The following is a 21,684-nucleotide window of genomic DNA, read 5'->3' on the forward strand; positions in this document are numbered from 1 at the left end:
TACAGGAGGTATCGTTGGGGTACAGAGGAAGTTGTGGGACAGGACGTAGAAAAGATCATGTAAAAGGCACCCTGGTGTTCAGATTCCAGCTTCACTCTTCAAGCCCTCTTCTGAAGAGTTTCTCATTATCCGTGAGTCCACGGATTTACAGAACAGGGATGCTTCCTCAGGATATTCTTGGCTGAGCACCAGCACCAAGGAAGCAGATGTTGGAAGAATAAGACCTAGGCAAGGGGTGACTGATGTCTCTGCTAATTACTCTTCTAGGATCCCATTCATCCACCTAGCCTGTCACGGAGGTGGTCGTAGAGGACCTATTCACTGTGGGCAGTGCGGAACCTGAGGCGGAGCTGGCAGCAGGGGTGGGCAGTGGTAGGTCTCTGGGCATGCATTGTTGCTTCCTGTGTTATACAATGAAATTAGAGGCTGGATGCTGCCATGCCAACAGATGTTAGCAATTTAACAGGGTCTTTGGTTGTGAGGGCTGCAGGCTCGTCTCCCCGCTCCCCAGCCCCATGGTGTGGGCTCGCTGGACATGAGGGAGGTGAAGGCTATGACTGAACTTGGTCTAAGAAACACTCAGGACAGACTGACATCATTCTGTAAGAAAACTGCTCCAGTTTGCTAAATTACTTCAGAGAGTGAAGGGTGGAAGAGAGAGAATGTTCTAGAGCCAGGAACATGAAATCAAGTCTTCCCTAGAACTCCCCAGGGTGCTCTTCCCCTCACAGCCTCTCTTTCTCTTTCCTCTGGGTTTGCTGACACTCTCCACCCACACTTCTCTGGTTTTCCTTTTAGTAATGACCACAAAGGAATGCCTAACACTCAACAGCCCACAGGGCAGCGACCCTTTCTGGCTTGTGAGTTGCCTCCAGCCACTCAGCCCCCATGCCCATCTGAGTCTTAAAGGGTGTGTATTCCTCCAACAGGGACTGAACTCCTTGATGGGTGGGCCATGCTTTCTGGCCAGTGGCTGCCCTTACATTCCTCATTTCTCCATTAACCTTACCCATCCTTCACTCTTGGACTCACTGCAAACACTGCCCCCCAAGAAGCCTTCTTTTATGTCCTCATAGGAAGTACCCTCTCCCTTCTCTGAGTACCCTTGACCTTTTTCTGCAGTTCTTCCATGGACTTACTACTTTCTCCCTTGTGGCAAAATGAATTGTGTGCATATCTCATCTCCTCTACTAGACCCCGGACTCTGTAAAGGCAGAGTTCCAGGCAGGACCCTAGATTTCCACAAAGTCTAGCCAATAGTTGGCAATTCACAGATGAAGAAATTCTTGGGAAGGAAGCCTGAGGAGGGTTACAGAAAAGTGAACTCAAGGCCTTCAGGGACAAGGCTCTCATTCACCATATGCCTGGGCATCTCCCCTCACACCAGAAAGTTCAAAGGAAAAACACAATGACAAGGATGGCCATTTTGGAACCCGTTTATATTGTCAGTGTTACTCTCGGCTTCGTTCAGCCCCACACCAGCCTCTGAGATTGCGTCAGACATTCTGAACATTCATGGCTTCCTTGGGCCAAGTGTAGCTGTCCAGCGTAAAGGAGTCATAGTCTGGAGTATAGACCAGGGATCTTACAAAAGCCTCCTTGTCCTTGGGCTCTGGGTAGTAGGAGGCCAGGTTGTGTTTGTAGGCGAAGTCGAGGACCTAGGGAAAAACACGTTTGACTGAGGAACTGGATCTAAGGAGGACCCTGTCTAAAGGCCCTTGCTTGGGAGCTTGTGGAAGGGGAATATACCCTGAAGCAGCAGATGTGTTCCTCTCATGAGTTGAGGCCCAGGAAGCCACTGGAGAGGAAGGATCTTGAGCTTTCTGCCTAGTAAGGAAGCTGTGACACCATGGAATAGACACTGGGCCAGGGTCAAGAGGCCTCAAAGTCTGCCTCTGCTTCCAACTGCCTGTGGGTCCTCAGCAGTGACATCATCCTTGCTGAGCCTCAGTTTCCTTATCTGTAAAGTGGGGGTCATGAGAGCTTTCTCTGGCATGGTGTGAGGATAAAATTAGGTAGCTGGTATAAGTGTTCAGTATCTGATATTTTCTTCTGTCTTAAACGTGGCTTGAATTGGACATTGTTCTCTGGGTATTAGATTCGGCTTCAGAAGAGGATGAATCTAAATATCCCCAAAAGGAAGGAACTGGACAGGGTGGACGTGGACTATAAGCTGCACTATTGGTCTTGAGGGCTGATTCTGGATCTTGCGCTGGACAGCTCATGGGGAGTGCATGCTGTTGTGCAATGCGTTTTCTGAAATTATTCTTCAAACTTATAGAAAATGTAAAATATATATTAATAGAAATAACAATATAATAAACCCTCATGAATTCATCATCCAGATTAACAATTATCAGTGTCAGGCCAGTCTTTACTGCCCCATGTTCTGGTTGTTTGAAAACCCATCATCTCTGCATCGTCTATTGGGTGACATTTTTATGTAGAATATCCCCTGAACTTGATTCACCCATGGCCCAGCCATTCTGAGCGAAAGGGGAGGCATGAGCATCTCCTCTGGCCAGAAAGGTGCCGAGTGTAGAGCTTTCCCACTGTTCTCTTTTAATGTCCTCCAAAACTCTGGGAGAGAGGAATTACTGGCTTCTTTGTAGAAGAAGGAAACTGCTGAGGCCCAGGGAAGTGAAGTGATTGGGCTCAGGAGACTCTGCCACTGATTGGTAGAGCTAAGACCCTGCAGCCTGAGCTCTTTCCATGATGCTATACGAGTTGACTTTTCTGTGTAAATGGGCACTTATGATTCATTTTTAAATTCCACCCGCATTCTGGTCCACAAAACTAGGGCCTTTGGTGACCTTTCTGCCTGGTGTTTGAGGGGAAATCCAGGAGCTTTCCCAGAACTGCCCTGAGTGGGGTTGAGGTGGGGCTGGAGCTACAGGCAAGAGTGTGTCACCCAGCCTCTGGGGTGCATGCAGTGCAGCCCAGGGAGCTCAGCCTGTCTCCGTAGCTGCCACCCCCTTCGTCCTCCTAAAGTCACACAGAGAGGAAGCTGATGAGCCGCACTCCCCATAGTAAGGGGGTAAGACGTCCCTTACTTTGATGGCGATTCTCAGAGACACATCTCGGATGGTGCTGAGTGGGGGGTACAGTCTCCCCTGTGACAGATGCTGCTCAGAGACCTCTTGGGCGATTTGCTGGGGAGAGAGAACAGAGAGGAACAAGCTGAGTTTCCATCTTCCCAGAACAAACCCCACCCAGTACACCAGAAACTCACCTCGCCCCTCATACGTGGCCTATAAGTGCAGTTTCTACTCCTGTCTCTGCCACCTTGTGGCCCCAGGGGCGCTTAATGCTTGGGCTTAAGCAAGGACACATCCTTTCTGTCCCGTGAGACTGGCCGAGGCTTAAAAAACATGAAGCTGTCTGAATTCTAAAGGAAAATCACTAAGGCCAAGATGAATAAACCTGCGACTTGCAAAGCAGACTCTGGGGTCTCCCCGGCCCCGGCTGACCTAGCCTGTTGTACAGGGATCCCTGAGTCCCTCGCTTCCCGGGTTCCAGCCTCTCCCACGCATCCGGGCTGTCCCCCTAGGCCATCTTGTGTCTCTGTATTCAGGCCTCCTTGGGCTCTCCTCTCCTTTCTGGCCCTGGCCCCAGTGAGGGAAGAAAGGCTGCTTCTCCAGTGACACCACGAATGGGCCTAATGCGGTACCTGAATAAATGCCCTAAAAGCACTTTCAGCCCGGGAACAGCCTCTCCTACAGCTTCCCTTCCTGCTTCAGAGCTCGTCTCTAAGGGCCAGCTCTCCGCAGCCAGCCTTGTCCTCCAGCCTCAGGCACTGGTGCTCAGCCAGCCTTGCAGAACCGCCTCTTTAACGGGGCTTGGAATGCACTCCCACCCAATCTTCTCGTGTCAAATTGAAATCTGGGAAAAGCCACAGGGCTCTCTCAGAACTCTGTGTCCCGGGACGGACAGGGAAAGGAGCTGGTCTTGCCTCAGAGTTTCGCAGACATTAGGAACCTGGGCTCCCCGCTCTGCTACCTCGTTCTTAAATTACTCTCTGTCCTTTCTGTTCATTCAGTCAAACATCCACTGAGCTCTATGATATGCCGGGCTCTGTGCTAGGTGCTGAAGAGCCATGGTGGAGAAGCCACAGTCTTTTGCTTCCCGGAGACTGGTATCAGTGGACAATGAACAAACAATAGTAACGATTATAGTGATTTCGAGGAGAGGGGACATATGGGCACAGAGGAAGGCAGGGCCCAGTCTGCCATGTACAGGAAAGCCTTCCCAGAAGAAAAGACAGAAGCTAAGACCTGAAGGACAAAGTGTGAGTTACTTGGAGAGAGGAGAAGGAATAGCACATGCAAATTCTTAGAGGGAAGAGAGAGAACGACTGTAAAAGAAGCATGAGGGAAGGGATGTGGGGACAGATGTATATGTATGACTGATTCACTTTGTTATAAAGCAGAAACTAATAAAAAAATAATAATAATAAATAAATAAATAAATAAATAAGAAGGCGGGGTAGGTTGACGGCAGGGGGAGGCTAAAAGGCTGGAGAGGAAGGAGGGCCCTGGATGAAGTGCCTTATATGGAAACCATGTGAAGGAGTTTGGCCTTTCCTGGAGCACCAATGAGCCATAAAAGGTCTGAAATTAGGAGAGAGATGGCCTGTTCTGGGCTTTAAGGGATTCTCTTTGCGGAGGTAAGGTGAATTGACTAGAGGGAAGCAGAATTTCCATGGCTAGATCTGCAGCTAGAAAGGCTCTCCTGCAGAGTGACAAGTTACATTACGGTATGTGTGGCCACTTCTGAGATGCTGGGCACTGCTAATGCTCTGCTGTGTCTCCGAGTGAAATTGCCTGGGGCCATCCTGGCGCATCCCTCACAAGCCGGGTGACCTTGGGCAAGTAACTTAAACTCTCTGTGCCTCAGTTTCCTTGTCCGTAACACAGGGGTGATCACTATAATTTACAGGGTTGTCAAGGTGAAATGAGATACTGCATGTACATCTCCTAAAACGTGTACTACCTTTTCCATAGGAAAATCAGTTTCAACTTAAATTATCTTAATTTAAAAACACCCTTTTCAGGGACTTCCCTGGTGGTCCAGTGGTAAAGAATCCGCCTCCAATGTAGGGGATGCAGGTTCAATTCCTGGTCAGGGACCTAAGATCCCACATGCCCCGGGGCAACTAAGCCCGCGTGCCACAACTACTGAGCTCGCGTGCCTCGACTAGAGCCCGTGTGCCACAACTAGAGAGAGAAAACCTGCACGCCACAACTAGAGAGAAGCCCGTGCACCACGATGCAGAGCCCGCGTGCCGCAGCTAAGACCCGACGCAGCCAAAAATAAATAAAAAAACAAAAAACAGCCAAACCATACCAAACCAAACACCTGTTCAGAAATATAACCTGCCAGGCCTTTGAAGACCAGACTGTCTCCCGGAGGGGAGGGGCCTTATGCTGCTCAGAGCAAGTGACTGAGAAGTAGACTGAGGAGAGGGTCCTGTTTGTTGAATTCACGGACACGGTTCATGAAAAGATGGAGCTGAAATGTCCCACAGCAGAGGCTGTGGGTTGTGCAGATGTTTCTGGGGGTTGCATAGGAAGGCTTTAGCAACCTTGTTTCTGCACAACAGGGGAATTTGCTTTCGGGTCAACTCCAAGCAGGAAGTGACTCTTCCCATCCAATGGGGGTTTCAGACAGCTCCGCCCATGGCCACAGGACAACACCACCACCAATCAAACGCAAAATACTCAAGCAAGAGGGACAGAGAACTACAGCATGAAGCCAGAGCTCGTGTGCACAAGGCTTGGGGGAGGCTGATAAAAATTCAGCAGATATAGGAGGAAGGAACTTGGTGCATGAGGCAGTTAGTTTCTTGTGGGACTCACAGAAGCAGGGCTGGGTAGCGCTGCGTGGAAGCCCTTCTTGTGGCTTGCTGGTTTGGGGCTCTCACCAGTGCCGTGGTGAGGGGGAAATGCAGACACATGTCAGAAATCACAGTAGAGCCTTTGGAGCCCACTGGGGATAAATACGTTTAATATTTGTTTATAGTTTTGATTAGCTTAACTTCTCAACAGAAACATTTCTACGCCTTGGTTCCTCCGAGTGAAGATAAATGTGAAGTGCCTGGCACTTGGTAAGCGCTTGTTAAATGGCAGCCACTGTAACTGTTATGATTAACAACCATTATTATGAATGTGGGCTGTCAGCCTTAACAAATCCTTTCCTTGTTTTCAATTCACCATGCCCAGTAAAGAACGCTTGTGGGAGCTTTTCTGATAAGATGCCTGGAGCAGGTGCACACCCACATCCCCCATCTGTGCTCAAGACATGGGTACTCAGAGCAGGCAAACCTGACGTGCAACCCATCCCCTTCCTTACAGAAATCTGCCCTAGTGCGGCTTATTTTGCTACCAGTTACCCAGTAACATGGCCAAGACCCATGGCTGGAAAAATCTATTGCTTGTCACGGTCGGTGAGCCCACGGTTTCAGGTGGTTTTGATGGCATCTCCGTTCTTGACATACATACGGGTTCTGCTGGGAGGCAGGGTGCAGTACGAGGTATGTGCCCTCACTGCCAGCGCCTCCTGCCAGCACCCCTCCCACTGACTATTCCTTGCCCCACCGCCCCTGCCTTAAAAAGCCTGTGTGTGTTTTCAGAGAAGCTCAAGCCTCCAGGCGACTTTGAGAGAAGCTTGACATTCAAGCACTCTGGGGAACCACTGAAGGACTGGGGCAGGTAGGTAGACGAAACAAGAGAAGGAACCTTTGGGGACCCGGTGTAGGAGCTCGTGGAGCTCACAGGCCCTCTGGGGTGCATTCGGGGCAGTGGGGACTGCAATACCTCTGCTGTCAGGAGGAAGAGCCCGTCCGGGATGTGCCGGACCCCGCCTGCGATGACTCCCAGAGCCACTCCAGGGAACACGTAGGCGTTGTTTCCCTGCCCGGGAATGAAGGTCCTGCCATCTTCCAGAGTCACGCCTTTAAAGGGACTTCCACTGGCAAAGATCCCTCGGCCCTGGGGGCAGGAAGAAAACCAGAGACGGAGCTTGGAGCTAGGTTTCAGGGGTCATGGTGGCCTAGTTTTATCTCCCAAAAGTTGACCCCATCCTCATCATCTGCTAAATGCTCAGCATTGTGCTGAGGACATTGCAGGCGCTGAAAGCACACCTGTTCATCTGACCAGAAAGCTGAGCTCCCACTGAGTTACCTGGCAGCCACAAAACCACAGAACGGGGAAGGTGTGGCTTTTAACCTGTCACCTCCCCGGAGGGGCAAGCCAGGTACACAAATGGCCTAGAGTCCACAAGCGCCTTGAGTTCTGGTCAGAGCTCTATGTTAGGGGAACCCTGAGCAGTAAAGCCTACTGGTAAGAGCCTGGGCTTTGGAGCCGGCCCTGGGTTTGAGGGCCAGCTCCACTCCCTTTTAGCTCTGCGACCTTGGGCAAGTTACTTCATCTTTCTGAAACTCAGTTTGCTTATCAGCGATGTGGGGGTTTTTTTCACCCTCGTAGGGTTGCTCGTGGTTACTGTTACTATGTCCTCTCAGCCCGGGGAAGGAAGGACTCCCCGCTGACCTCGGTGACCTGGTAGCACTCCTCAGCCGTGCACTCGGCCTTGCTGGTGGGGTTGCTCAGGGCAAAGATGATGGGGCGCTCGTGGAAGGAGGCCATGTCCCTCAGAATCTGCTCCGTGAAGGCTCCTGCGATGGCGGCAACGCCTACGGGGAGAAGGGGGAGGTAGTGGGGTGCCTACTCTTTATATACACCCCATTCCTCTCCTGGTGGTGGTGGTGGAACTAGGTACAACACAGAAGACTCAGGAGTCTTGAGGATGGCATCTGCCATGGGGATGAGGGAGGACGGGAGAAAAGGGTCTCCCTGCTTGAGTTGGCTGAGACCCCCTGTTAATTCCACTGGTCCACTTCAGGCCCCAGCCCAGTTCAGATGCACCTGTGAAGCGTGCCTGGCCACTGTCCTTTAGAGTGGGCTGCTCCCGCAGGGCAGAGAGTGATGCCAGGGTCCCCTCCTTGGGGGAGGAGTGCTCATGTCATCCTGGTTAGAGAGACCAGCCTGTGCTTTTCCACTTTACTGTATAATTCTGCATCACGTGGCCCAGCTTGGTGCCTTAGTTCTACGGTTCTTATACAGTAATACCTCAATAAAAGTTTGTAGCATTGAATTGGAAATGAGGGGAAAGAGCTGTGTTTCCAAGGGTTGCTTATGCCTCCTCGCTGAGCCTCAGTCTTCACCTGCAAGTCAAGAGGATTAGCGGGGCTGGGCAGTGGGTCGCTCCTCCTCCTACCTATGATGGCCGTGGGCTTCACCAGCCTCACCACCTCCTCCAGGGAGTTCACTTCAGGGTGGTCCTGGGCAAACATCTCTTTCTCACGGTTCAGGTGGCTCCTCCCCTGCAGGGAAAGGAAGAACATGATACAGCTGTGGTGGTGAGAACCGCTGGGCAGTGCCTGGATGCATCTGTGTACTCTAAGAGCATTCCCTGCAGAGCCCTGTGCTTTGGTCTGAGCTGTCAGAACCTCGGGCCCTGTCCTTTTGATCAAAATCTACGATGCAACCTAAGAATTTTAAATGTGTGTGTGTGTATTTCTTTCTTTAATCCAAATCACATATGGAGAACCCGTAAGGCCTTTCTTTGAGCTGCTGGGGTCGTGGCTTCCTGGGCCAGGACAGAAAGGCTCTGAGGAAATGCCTGAGTCTGGACCAAGACTCTTGGCCCCAAGACATATAGCACAGAGGCCCAGCTGAGGGATGGGGGCCTGAGTCACCCAGGGTCAGGGCGCTAATCTGAATGTTTTTGACAAGAGCCATTAACCTCCCAATAAATAATAATAAGCTGAGATCCAGGACAGGCTTGTAATGGCTGGCTGCTCCCAATGGGGTCCAGATTCCTTCCATTTCTTCAAATAGGAGTCAGTGGGTGACAGGCTGGTCAACGTTTCTGATGACTCCTTTGGGTCAGCTGGCCTCATGAGAACCAGAGTGAAAACACCAGCTTTGAGAGATCTTTGAGGAGGGGTGAGCTCAATGGGGTGAGCAAAGGTGATGTTGAAATGTGGGAAAGAGGCAAGTGGGGCAGCCTCCACCTGTGCCTGGACCATGTTCTGGAATGATCCCAGTTCTTTCTGGTGGGAACCTGCCCTTATAGGGAACAATAGGAAGGTCTGTTGCTTCTGAGGGGGGTCTCCACTATTCTTGGTTGAGAGCCTCGTGTTCCTACCTCTGTCTTTTTTTAGGCTCTCACTGTCACAGTCTATGTTAGTGAAATCTCAGGATTAAAACATGGAGCTCTGAGGGAAGTCCTGAGGGAGGAGGTCATCCAACTGTGCCCCTCACCACACTGCAGTCAGAAGCTGGACTGTCTCTCTCATTCATTCCTTCCTTCATACCTCAAACATCAGTTATGTACTTATCACATGCAGGACCTTGACATCAAGACTATACAGCCTCACGGGGAGGGAGGCAAGGAAAGGGGCAACAGCCCTAACATGGGATAAGTGTAATATATGAAGGGTGGAAGGCTACATGAGCATAAACACAGGGAACTAATTGAGACCCAGATACTCAGGGAAGCTGCTTGAAGGAGGTACAGAAGACAGGGAGGAAACAGATGGAGTTGAGGGCTGTGAGTGGGTGTGTGGAAAAAGAGAAGGGCATTCCAGGCAGAGGAACAAAATATGCAAAGATGTAGAAGAGAGAGAGCATGTTACTTTTGGACAACTATGATTCAACATGGCTAGAGGTGAGTACAAGGCAGGACGTGGGGGGACATGAGACTGGAAAGAGCACACGTGTACACATTTGCATGCACATTCAAAGCTTTTGGACAAGAGCAATTAAGGCTACTTTGGGATGAATCTTTTGCTTTGGGGATTAGGACACTGCCCTCCTTCTGCTCTCTCTTCTGTCTGAGCAGTTTACCCCTTGAGATCTCTTCCAGTCCAGTTCCAATAGCTGTAGATATCAGGTAACCTCCAGGTCTCCAGACCGACAGTACCTTGACAATGAGCCCCTTGGAGTCCACCATCCAGATCTTCCTTGTGGCCTCTGCCTTGGGTACACCTTCTTTCTCTAGGGCCATGACAAGGAGGTGGGCGATGCCCATGGCTGCCTGCGAGGTGGGTGTTTAGACAAAAGGCAAAAGCTGCTCAGGATTTTATCAGATGCTTCACCAAGATCCTCGCTTCTTCCCTCACTACTCCCAGGAGGCCCAGTTAAGTCTCTGCCTTGAGACACCCAAATGTTGGGGCCCAGGCAGCTGCAATGATCACAACTCATCTGTGCTGTTTCCTCTCCTCAGAAGCCCAGAACACCGCTCCTCGCGGCTACTCCACCCATTCTTTTTTTTTTTTTTTTTTTTTTTGCGGTACGCGGGCCTCTCACTGTTGTGGCCTCTCCCGTTGCGGAGCACAGGCTCCAGACGCGCAGGCTCAGCGGCCATGGCTCGTGGGCCCAGCCGCTCCGCGGCATGTGGGATCTTCCCAGACCGGGGCACGAACCCGTGTCCCCTGCATTGGCAGGCGGACTCTCAACTACTGCGCCACCAGGGAAGCCCCTCCACCCATTCTTATTCTCCTACTGGAACAACAGCAGAGAGCCCCCGATGGCACTTACTTCACCAGCACCTTGGAAAACAAACACGTGATTGGAGAGCTTGTTCTTGGTGATTCGCAGAGCAGCCAGGATCCCTGCCACGGCGACGGAGGCTGTGCCTGCAACAGAGTGGACGGAGATCACCCTCTGGCCACCGGGTCCCACCCCCAAGACCCTTGGCAGAGTTCCCCACACCTAGAACCTGTGATGGAACAAGCGACTTTCCCTCGCCCTTACAGAGGTCAGCCCTGTAGGCACGCAGGTTGTCGAGCAACTCTCTTTTGCATGATACTCTCCATGCACTCTTTTGCAGATAACTGTTAGTTGGAGAAATAGCTCCTGGATTGTTACCCTGGGAGAGAGGATCAGAGGGTCAGGTGCTGCTACCACCATCATTCATAAATGAAACAACAAGGACAAATACAAGGGGAGCCAAATACAAGGGGAGCCAAATACAAGAGTAGTTAGTCCTGCCCAGAGATGGGTGGTGTGACTCTATTCCAGAGATAAATAGGTCAAAAAAATGCACAGTGTGACAGTTGTGAGTTAAGTTTTATTGGGGGCGCAATGAGAACTATAGCCCAGGAGACAGCCCCTCAGATAGCTCTGAAGAGGGGTGTGGGTGTCAGTGTATGTGATTTTGGTGAAGGGGGCGTACGTGCAATCAAGCACACATTTTGGCAGAAGGTTGCTGCTGGTTACAAGAAGCTTGTTGCTCGTCACGAGGAGTGGATGTCTCCGTTAATGGTTTTAGTGTTTTCCTAGATATGAGAAGATGCAAGAAACTGGGCTCATAAAATCTTCTGAAAATATCTAAGTATCTGAAGGCCTGTTCTGCCAGTTTTTCCCAGAGCACAGAGTGCCTCATGCCTGATTTCTGCCTTGAACTCCTTTCAGGGTGTGTTGAAGGTCGGTGACTGCAGTGGCTAGTGACTTCACTCTTGTAGAACCAGATGATGAGCGACATTCTTTAGCTGGCAAATAACTGTAGACACTTTGCCTCTCCCCATTTCAGGGAGAAGGTGAGAATGTCTTCAGTTGTTGGAAAGATAGTTGCATCTTATTAGGCATTTTGTTAGAGTTTGCTGTTGTTGTCTGGAAGTACCAATGTGCAGGACGGTATGTATGGATGCTGAACAGCCAGAAGGGTGGACTGTGCCGACGATTACTGGGTAATCGTTTCTCCTTTGTCTGCAAACCACTTTTCAGCTTTACCAATTGGCTCTATGGTGGGCTCTGCCAATAGGGGGTGCCAGAGGGCGACTGAAAGACTAGATGGGCAGGGAAAGAACAGCTTTTCCAGCAGCATTCCTACTTTGTAAGATTGCTGGGTAAAATGTAGGACATTCAGTTAAATTCGAATTTTAGATAAACACGAAATAATTTTCTAGTGTGTGTTCCATGCAATATTAGCATAAATATTCTAAAAACTGTTATTTGTCTGAAATTCAAATTTAGCTGATCATCTGCATTTTGTTTTTGCTAAATCTGGCAACTCCATAGCCTTGGTTTTTTAATCTTACGGCAGCCGTTTGTTCCACAAGCAGCAGTTGAATCCAGTTTGCTGTCTGTCCGTCACCTACAGAACTAGCCTCGTAGCTCGTGCCCCTCAGAGGCATGAACGCTAGCCAGCTGTCACCTCGTCTTCCCCGTGTTCCCCCAGCCTCAGGGGTGGTAGCAGATCCTTAGTGTTTCTTTCCGGCTTTTCAGTTCTTTAATGCAGAATTCACAATTCTTTATGTCGCGTTTTCTCTGTTAAAACGACTGGTGTGGACCCTGACAGAGTCACAATAGAGTAATCGCAACTGGCAACGCTAAGCCTCTATGATGGTCAAAGAAAAGGAAATTAAAGTGTGACTGTTTATGGTCATTAAAATTGTGCAAATCAAAGAAACTGATGTTATCTATGGCTGGTGAGGGAGCAACGAAAAGGGCAAAGTTCAGCACACATTCCATGTTAAAGAGCTACAACCCTTTCTGGAAAACTATTTCCCAATATAGACCAAAGGCATAAAATGTTTTTGCCCTTTGACCTCATGCTTCTATTTCTGGGAATCTATGTATGAAAAAATCCAAAAGGTATGTGGTAGGATATTTATGACAGTGTTATTTATAATGTAGAATGACTGGAAATAACAAACACCTAACAAAAGAGCAATGGCTAAGTAAATTAGCTAGTGTAGGCACTAGCAGGATATTGAAGCTATTAAAAGTATTCATTATGAAGATGGTGTAGCAACACAGAAAATGCTATGAAGTTAGTAACTAACATCACATATTGTTCTAAGTGCTTTATATGTCTTAATGTAAAGACATTTATTTAATCCTATCATCATCCCCATTTTACAGATTGGGAAAAGACATTTATTTAATCCTATCATCATCCCCATTTTACAGATTGGGAAAATGAGGTACGGAGCAGTTTGCTGAGTCGTCCAAGATCACACAACAGAGTGAGGCTTTGAACTCAGGGAATCGGGCTCTAGGGCATGTGCTCTTAACCCCTAAATCATGCTTCACTGAGTTAATTGGAAGGAAGAGAACATTCAACAGTCTACATACTATGATTCTAATTGTAACAAAATATACACACAAAATCCAAAAGGAGCTACAAAATACTAATGGTTGCAGGGTGGGAGCAGGAGTGAACTTTCCGTTTTCTGTTTCCAGTTTTCCATTGGACAGAGAGCACCTTTTCCCCTCATCTGATTCTATTATATTTCACCACAGCCTTCTGCCTCCTGAAAGGAGCTGTACAAAGCATACGACACCAGGTGGCGCCAAAGATATTTCATCAGAGAACCTCCCAAAGACACTGCATTCTTGATGGGTCTGTTCCTTCTTGGAGGTCAAGTATCTTTTGTGGTTAGAACCCACAGGCTGAATAACAGCTTACCTGCAGAAATTCAGTGCTGGATGGAGAGCGTGACATCCAACAACTGTACAGATGAGGAAACTGAGGCCAGAGAGAGGCAGTGGCTTCCGCCTGTCAGTCACCAAGTTAGAAGTAAAGCAGGTAAACCTGGGTTGCTGCTTCCACCCCTTCCTGGTCTATGCAGCTCACACAGCCTTTCCTGACTCTGGAGTCGAAGGCAGCAGGAGTGGCCTTATGGGGTTTCCCTGGGGGAGACCTGAGGAGCAGGTGGTAGTGGAGGTGGAGGGAAGTGAACTTAGGTGGTGGATGTAATTGTTCAGTTGTGACTCTGGACGGGGTGGAAAACACAAAGCATTGGGAAATCTGGTAGAAAAGAGTTGAAAATTTCAAAAGGATACAATAACTGCCACTTATTGATTGCTCTCCCCGTGACCTTGGCCCTGTGCTATGTATGCGCTTGCCTGCATTTATTTGCTCATTTAATCTTTACAGCAACTCTAGGAAATAGGTACTACTGAGCTCCCATTTTTTCCCCTTTCAGAAGTGGAAAGTGAAGTTCAAAGAAAGTAGAAACAACCAGGAGAGAAGTGAATCCTCTCACCACCAACTCTATAAAACCTCTGCCTCCTGTCCATATACTTTGCCGTTTCTCCTGTTATGTGGATGAATGGTCCCTGCTCTTAGCTAAAGCCACCTCTAGCTGTGTGCTGGATCCCACCATGTTTACCTACTCAAGAAAGTTGTTTTGTAATTCTCTCCCTTTTTTTCCCCTGCATCCTCAACTGCTCCCTCTCTAGTGAATCACTGCCATCAGCATACAAATATGTCATCGAGTTCCCATCCTTAAAAAGCCTCCTCTTGACCCTATGTCATTCCCACCCTTTTTTTTTTTTTTTTTTTCCTCGGTACGCGGGCCTCTCACTGTTGTGGCCTCTCCCGTTGAGGAGCACAGGCTCCGGACGCGCAGGCTCAGTGGCCATGGCTCACGGGCCCAGCCACTCCGCGGCATGTGGGATCTTCCCGGACCGGGGCACGAACCCGTGTCCCCTGCATCGGCAGGCGGACTCTCAACCACTGCGCCACCAGGGAAGCCCTAATGTATTAGGGATTTAAAAATAGAGAGGAAGGAAGCTGCAGAGGTTTCTGGAGGCAGCCACCTGGAGAAGCCCGGGGGTCTAGGGATGTGTTAGAACATGTGCCCGTAAATGCTGAGGGCAGCTGAAAGCATGACTATTTGTTCCTCATTCATGATGAAAGAAAAACAAATTTTCCTTTTCAGAGGGAGCTTTCCATAATTGCATTTCCTGCAAACTGAGTACTGGAGGTTGTAGGTTCAGGAAATAGCACAAAAGGACTGAAAATGCAGTTTCTATTCTGCTTTTTATAGTCACATTTGACAAAGTTAAAGAAGTTTCCATTCTAAACCACACATTATCAGAGAAAAGGGAAAGAACTAGCTGCTTCTCAGGTGAGACAAGGCTGCTGTCTTAGGCAGCGGGAAGGACAGGGAGTTAGGCTCGGCAGGGCCCGGCCAAGGTGGCTTTGGAGGCCTGGGGCCACGGGGGATTGGGCATCCTCTAGGATTAGGTTGGCCCACTTTCATGATCCGCAGAATTACCTTCCCACAGCAGCCAGCGGCCGCCTTTCATTTGTTCATGAGCGTGTAGTGAGAGCCTGTTCTGGGGCTCCACTGGGTATATGGGTATATGAAGCCTTAGATTTATGAAGATGAATACAACAGTCTTGAGCACAAGGGTTAGCAGAATAACTGTTCAGAAAATTCAAGTTCCCCTTATTGGAAACCAAGCAAAGGCCTTCTAGATGACTTCGACCCTGTTCCTGTGTCATGAAGGGAATTTTCTGGAGCCCTTGGACTCTCAAGAAGGCAGTTCCCGGTCCATGAAGGAGGCAGGGTTAGACTATGCTGCCACCGGAGGGAATAATTACCATCTTCTTGGCTTCTTTGGGGATTTAACTGATGCAACAGGCTAAGGGGGAGGTCTCAGAGCAGCCAGGATTAGACATGCGAAGAGACCCACGAGAATCTCAGGGCTGGGAAAGCCCTGTACGGGAAGAACAGCCTCAGAACATAGGACTTAGTGAAAAGGAAGGTTCTGGGGACTGGGGAGAGATGAGGTTGAAGCGGCCGGGGGAGGTTTCACTGTGGGAGAGACACGGGGAAGGCCAGGAACTGCTGCTTAGTGTGTGTGGTAAGAAAGGAGCAGCAGACCGCTGACAGCTGGAAGTAACCCCTGGTGTCTTGAAAACAGGACAAACCAGCTGGACAGACTTCAGAACTGGGCCATTCCTCCCCATCTGCCCCTTTCCTACCGTGGCACCTGAGCCCCGGGGTATTTTGAAATATTCTGCAAAGTGGGTGACCACTGCCCAGTGTCACTCCCAGGCCCTGGGGAAGGATGGGATCATCCTGGGGCCCTCGGAACAGGTTTGGCCCTGGGTGCGGTATCCTGGGGGAGGTGAGGTTTGAGCCGTTAAGGACAAAGAAAAATTAGCCGAGAGCAGAAGAGAGTTCTAGGCAGAGGGACCAGCACATTCAGAATCAGAATCGGCAGGAAACTCACAGAACTAATTCAATGGGCTGGAAGAATAGGCTGGATGTGGAAAGAGGAAACAGGTGAGGTGGGCCCCTGCCTCCCTTCTCAGGCTTTCCCAGGCCTGCGCTCACACTGGTCCCTCTCCTCACCTCCACCAAAGCCTCTCTGTTTGGGGTCTCAACACTTCCTCCTTCCCTCTGGTACTTGTGTTGGGAGCCTCCTGTGCACCAGAGGTATCAGTACCCGGTACCAGAACTGAGTACGGTTACATGCCTGTTCCTTCGCTTACATCACTGCAGCCCTTACAACTACCTGGGGCCATAAGCAAGGGTGATGATGAAAACACTTTACAATGAGTTAGCATAGTGCCCATCCAGCCAGGATCAACGCTGGCCTTAGAAAGGCATCCTGATCTTTCTGACAGTACTGGCTGAGGATCTCTCATGGCTGTGAATACTACCATGTCCATTTTACAGAGCAGGAAAAGAAGACTGGGAGGATTTAAGCCACTTGGCCAAAGCCCCAAAGCATAAAAGTGGGGATTCAGACCTAGGCTTGTCTCAGTCCAACATCTGACTGTTAAGCACTCTGGCTCACAGATGAAAACTTGAAAGTATGAGGGGTGACCATGGCCTGACATACCACACAGGCAACCTGACTGGCCGTCTGCTCTCAGGAATGTGGCGGGACTTGAGGGCAGTGCAGGTCCAGGGAGGCCTGGTGGGGTGGGAAGATGCTCTGGAGCTGACAGGCCAGCTGGGCTTTGCTGTCCCCAGCCACACTGTGGGCAGCTAGCCATGGAGGCCGGGGGCCTGTGCTCACCAGGACAGCAGTATCCTGGACCTGGCTTCTTGGGAAGGACACAGCTGGCCAGTCCTCCAGCGTGACCATTCCTGGTGCTGTTCCCCTTCCAGGTCTCTCTCTCTTCTGCTAAGAGCTGGGATGCTTCTGTGATCCCAGTTGAAACAACAAAAGTCACCTGAGCCTCTGCCTTTTCCAAAACTCCTGAAGAGGCTTCCAGTGATGAGTCAGTGCACGGGCAGCCCTGCTCACCCAGAACCAGCCTGGGGAGGCTGAGGCTTTCCACCCATCTGAGCTGGGAGTAGGGCCAGGGCCGGGGCAGGGGGCGTGCGGAGGAGACCATGGCAGCCCTGGGGAGCTCTTTACCCTGCCAGTGCTGGGGCTTCAGAGGCCCAACCCTGTGGTCGGCCACGTGGGGTTGGTGATTCCCAGGAGTGTGAAACAGCAGGACTGGCTGGGAAAGAGTTCAAATCTTGTGCCCCAGCTTCTGCTCAGCACCAGGCACGGCCCTGCCCTCATGGAGCTTAGTCTGGTGGGGACCCTGAGGCCTTTAGTTGTATCTTTCCTTATTCCACTGAGGACGTGAGGCTGCGCTGGTGTTCATTTCATGTGGGCAGCCTGGTCCCATCCCCCGCCATTCTGGGGTGTTCCAGAAGATTCTGACCACGAGTCCTGCTGGGGGGGATCGGGCCTGTGCCCAGCAACCACGTGCGGTTTGGTTTTGGTGTCTGTTTACCACTGTGATTCCTCCCACCCTCCCCCTTCTCCCAGCTCTCTCCAATTCTGTGCATGCAGGCGTTCCTTTCTATTTTTGAGCATGGCTATGTAGTTTCATGTTTCTTTTTCCTCTGCTCTTTACCTTGTATTTGGAGGTAAGGGGGTCAATTCTAGCATGAGCTTAATCTTCCACATTGCCCCATTAACCCCGTAATTCCTCACCAGTCTGCTAATTGCCCACCCAGCACAGAGAGTACACATCATAGGCTTCTGGTTCTGGACCCATCACTAACCAGCTGGTGACTGTGGGCCAGCCCCTCCCCGTCCCCAGGCCTCATCGGGGGGTCTGTGAACTGTGGGAGTTAGAGGAGAGGATGGGAGGGGTGAGGAGAGCGGTGACACCCACACTTCCGTGGGGTCCGGAATTTAATCCTCACCAAGGAGACTCACGGCATTGCCTCACCTACGAGGGAGCACAGGCAGCCCGACGTCACGGACAGACAGTGAATTCCGAGTTAGAAATGACTAGGTTCTAGCCCCAGCTTTATGCCTGTTAGGCTGTGCGACGTGGAGCAAAACTTAAGCCTTGAACTTCAGTTGCCTCATCAGTGACACGAACAGCAACGTCCGTCCTCCCCACAGGCGGAGGGGGTGAGGCAAGGAAGCTGTGAAATAGTGTGGATGGAAAACACTTTTCTAGCCTAAAGCTCTGTGTTCATGCCAACTGGATTCCTTGGCACAGTTTGGGTTCCCTGGGAAGCAGATTCAGAGAGATGTGAAGTGTTCAGGATGTTATCAAGAAGTGCCCTTGGGACCAGCACACCTGTGCTAGGGAGGGAGTGGAAGCAGGATGGGGTCGAGGATGGGGAAGCAGGAGAAGCTGAGCTGCGACGCGGTCCCCAGGGCCTCAGCCAACCCCGTGGGGAGCTCTGGAGTTAAATGTCCCCTCAGAGTTGTCCTGCACTGGGCCAAAATGGTTGAGCTTCTATATTCCCTGATCACCTGGTGATGCCGTCCTGGCAGGGCAGGACCGTGGTCTGCTTGATGCTCCAGCCAGCCTTGCCGCCAGCTGGGGCAACAAGTCCTTTCTTGAAGGAAGATCTGGGCGGTGCTGTTAATCACATGGCCACGCCTAATGGTCAGGTTGTCCCGATCAAAGACTCGATATTATAGGGCTCCTGCCATTCTAGTACGATTTGCCAGCTCTCCTCATGCATTTTAGTTTAATGACTTTAGTCTCTCATTTCTGAGAAAAGAATGGGAAATTCCTCCTCTGTTTGCCGTGGGACCCAGAAAACCATTCCATCTGGCTTTGCCTGGGAGTGAAATAGGCTCTACTGGAACTGGGTATCAGCAGGAACTAAAAAGTAACAAACTGATTTAATTTAAGAACTTTTGTGTGTGTATACATGAGGGTGTATACATGTGAAGATGTATATATGTCTGCGTGTGAGCACATGTGGGGTGCATTTCTGGGTGAGTATATGTATGACGACCTGGACAAGAGAGAGGCTTCGGGGGCAGGTGTCCAGTGTAGACACACCCACATGAACAGGTGGGTGCTTATGAGAATCTCAATTTGTGCAAGTGGACCTCGTTCATTCATTCTTCCAACATTAATGAAGCATCTACAGTGTGCCAGGCACTTGTGCTGGGACTGGGAAGTGAGAAGAGAAAAGATGTGGTTCCTGCCTCTGGGAGTCTATTGTCTCCTGGGGAGACAGACAACTCAGTGCAGGCATGTGGGGTAGCGTGTGGTAAGAAAGTTGACAGAGCGGGGCACAGGAGGCTGTGGAGGCACCCGGTGTGCATCCAAATCAGGCTGTCCCTGCCCTGGGACAGGAGACCCTGGAGCTGAGCCTTGAAGGGTGAGTAGGAGTTACCGAGCCAAAGATGATGGGGAAGATTGTCCCAAGCTGAGAAGCAGAGCTTTCACGTGCAGAGGGAACTGACCCAGAGGGAGGTCACAGGAGTACAAATAAGACGGGGTTGGTAATATCTGGTAGGATTAAGCTGTGAAGTGCTTAGAACCGTGCCTGATGAATAACAAGTATTCAGCTCTAAACCTTAGCTATTTTTAACCTGGGCTTGAATCCTCCTAGGTCTATCTTACTCACTTGATGAAAACTGTGACCTCTTTGGGCCGCATCTGCAAAATGTTGGCCCATCTTTAACTCCCAGGGACCCATACCTGTCCCCTACCAACCTGTTCTTTTTTACATGACATGGTTCCTTGATTTGAAAAGATCTTGCTTGCCAAACTTCATTTGTTAAATAATAACCTACATGTCATCAAGGTTTCCCTTGGGCTTTATAAAATACTAGGAATAACTGGCAATGCTCCTTCCTGAGGACTCCTGGATCAGGTGAGATAATCGCTGAGAAGCCACCCTTCCTACTCCAGTGTCACATGCTGGCATCTCCACAGCAAGAAGCAAGTGCCTTCAGATAGTTCTGGTCCACAGAACAGGGAGCCAAGCTGACCCTGAACTAGAATATGCTTCCCATTGACTTTTGGAATGTTCTGGGGCCTCGGTTATCATTGTGAGAAGCACTCATTCCAGCCAAGTGAAGAGAAGGCCTTATCCTGATTCCCTGACAGTCACATGCCTTGTGTTTGGAAAATCCAAGAGCGAGCTATTGTGGCTGGTGAAGGCCACTTTTATGGTGATTGATGCTTTGGTCTGATGAGTCCTATGCGCTGGTACTTTCCATATATTAGCTCTTTAAATTTTCACAATAATCTTCCAAGGTAGTTACTATCATTCCCAATGAATAGATGATGAAACTGTGGCTTAGAGAGGTGATCTGCCCACGTTCAACCAGCTAGTAAATCACAGCATTGTTTAAAATTTCTTTCATATGTCTAATCACCAAATTCTTACTTTTCTCTGAAGCAGTAATCATCTCCATCTTATAGGTGAAGAAACTGAGACTTAGCAAAGTTATGGGACATGTCCAAGGTTACAGAGCTGAGAATTAGCAAAGTGAATCTGGATTTACTGCTCTTTCTTCAACAGCTGCTGGCAGCAAACCGGCTATGAGGTGGTCCCTCCCCACCTCGGCACCCAGGTGAGCCTTTGTGAGAAGGCATTAGTCCTCAGGGGCTTTGTCAGGAGGGGTGGAAACTTACCTTGGATGTCATCGTTGAACATGCAGTACTTGTTGCGGTATTTGTTGAGAAGGCGGAAGGCATTGGCATTGGCAAAGTCTTCAAACTGGATGAGGCAATTTATTCCAAACCTGTGGAGAGGGAGAGGAAAGAGCATGTGATTGCCTCCCCAAGCTGATGCCTGGCAGGTCCCAGCCTGCACTGGGGAGCAGGGAGGTGCAGGCCAGGGGTGGGTGTGGGTGTGGCATGGCTCATTCACTGGGGTTTATGCCACCTGGCTGGCTCCTGGACTCCTGGCTCTGCCTGCTCCATTATGATTTAGTTATTTATTTTTAATTGAAGTAGAGTTGATTTACAATGTTGTGTCAATTTCTGCTGTACAGCAGAGTGACTCAGTGACACATACATACGTTCTTTTTTTTGAAGATTTATTACTCATTTGACAATACTTCCTATGTAATTAAAAAAAAATATATATATATATATATTTTTTTTTTTGGCTGCGTTTGGGTCTTCGTTGCTACACGAGGGCTTTCTCTAGTGGCGGCGAGCAGGGGCTACTCTTCGTTTTGGTGCACGGGCTTCTCATTGCGCTGGCTTCTCTTGTTGCAGAGCACGGGCTCTAGGCATGCCGGCTTCAGTAGCTGTGGCACGCGGGCTCAGTAGTTGTGGTTCACGGGCTCTAGAGCACAGGCTCAGTTGCTCTGTGGCGTGTGGGATCTTCCAGGACCAGGGCTCGAACCCGTGTCCCCTGCATTGGCAGGTGGATTCTTAACCTCTGCACCACCAGGGAAGTCCCATACATTCTTTTTTATATTCTTTTCCATTAAGGTTTATCCTAGGAGATTGGATATAGCTCCCTGTGCTATACAGTAAGACCCTGTTGTTTACCCATTCTAACTGTAATAGTTTGCATCTACTAACCCCAAACTCCCAGTCCATCCCTCTCCCAACCCTCTCCCCCTTGGCAAGTCTGTTCTCTATGTCTGTGAGTCTGTTTCTGTTTCATACATAGGTTCATTTGTGCCATATTTTAGATTCCAC

The 21,684-nt window shown here is 49.9% G+C and overlaps 1 protein-coding gene across 1 annotated transcript in view; it reads right to left on the reverse strand.

Annotated features, from left to right (window-relative positions):
* Positions 1–1,314: 1,314 nt before the first annotated feature.
* The window catches only part of ME3 (malic enzyme 3), a gene marked incomplete at its 5' end in the record, with an annotated part of 103,779 nt that continues 83,409 nt past the window's right edge, over positions 1,315–21,684 (reverse strand). Inside the window, 8 exons of the mRNA XM_081239252.1 lie at positions 1,315–1,658; positions 3,054–3,152; positions 6,816–6,989; positions 7,548–7,690; positions 8,275–8,380; positions 9,985–10,098; positions 10,602–10,699; positions 20,662–20,771. Of these exons, the coding sequence (XP_081095378.1) occupies positions 1,497–1,658; positions 3,054–3,152; positions 6,816–6,989; positions 7,548–7,690; positions 8,275–8,380; positions 9,985–10,098; positions 10,602–10,699; positions 20,662–20,771 (1,006 nt within the window). The 3' untranslated portion in view covers positions 1,315–1,496. The remainder of the gene's footprint in view (positions 1,659–3,053; positions 3,153–6,815; positions 6,990–7,547; positions 7,691–8,274; positions 8,381–9,984; positions 10,099–10,601; positions 10,700–20,661; positions 20,772–21,684) is intronic.

Source organism: Mesoplodon bidens (genome assembly GCF_964165515.1).
Source record: "Mesoplodon bidens genome assembly, chromosome: 7".
NCBI lineage: Eukaryota > Metazoa > Chordata > Mammalia > Artiodactyla > Ziphiidae > Mesoplodon > Mesoplodon bidens.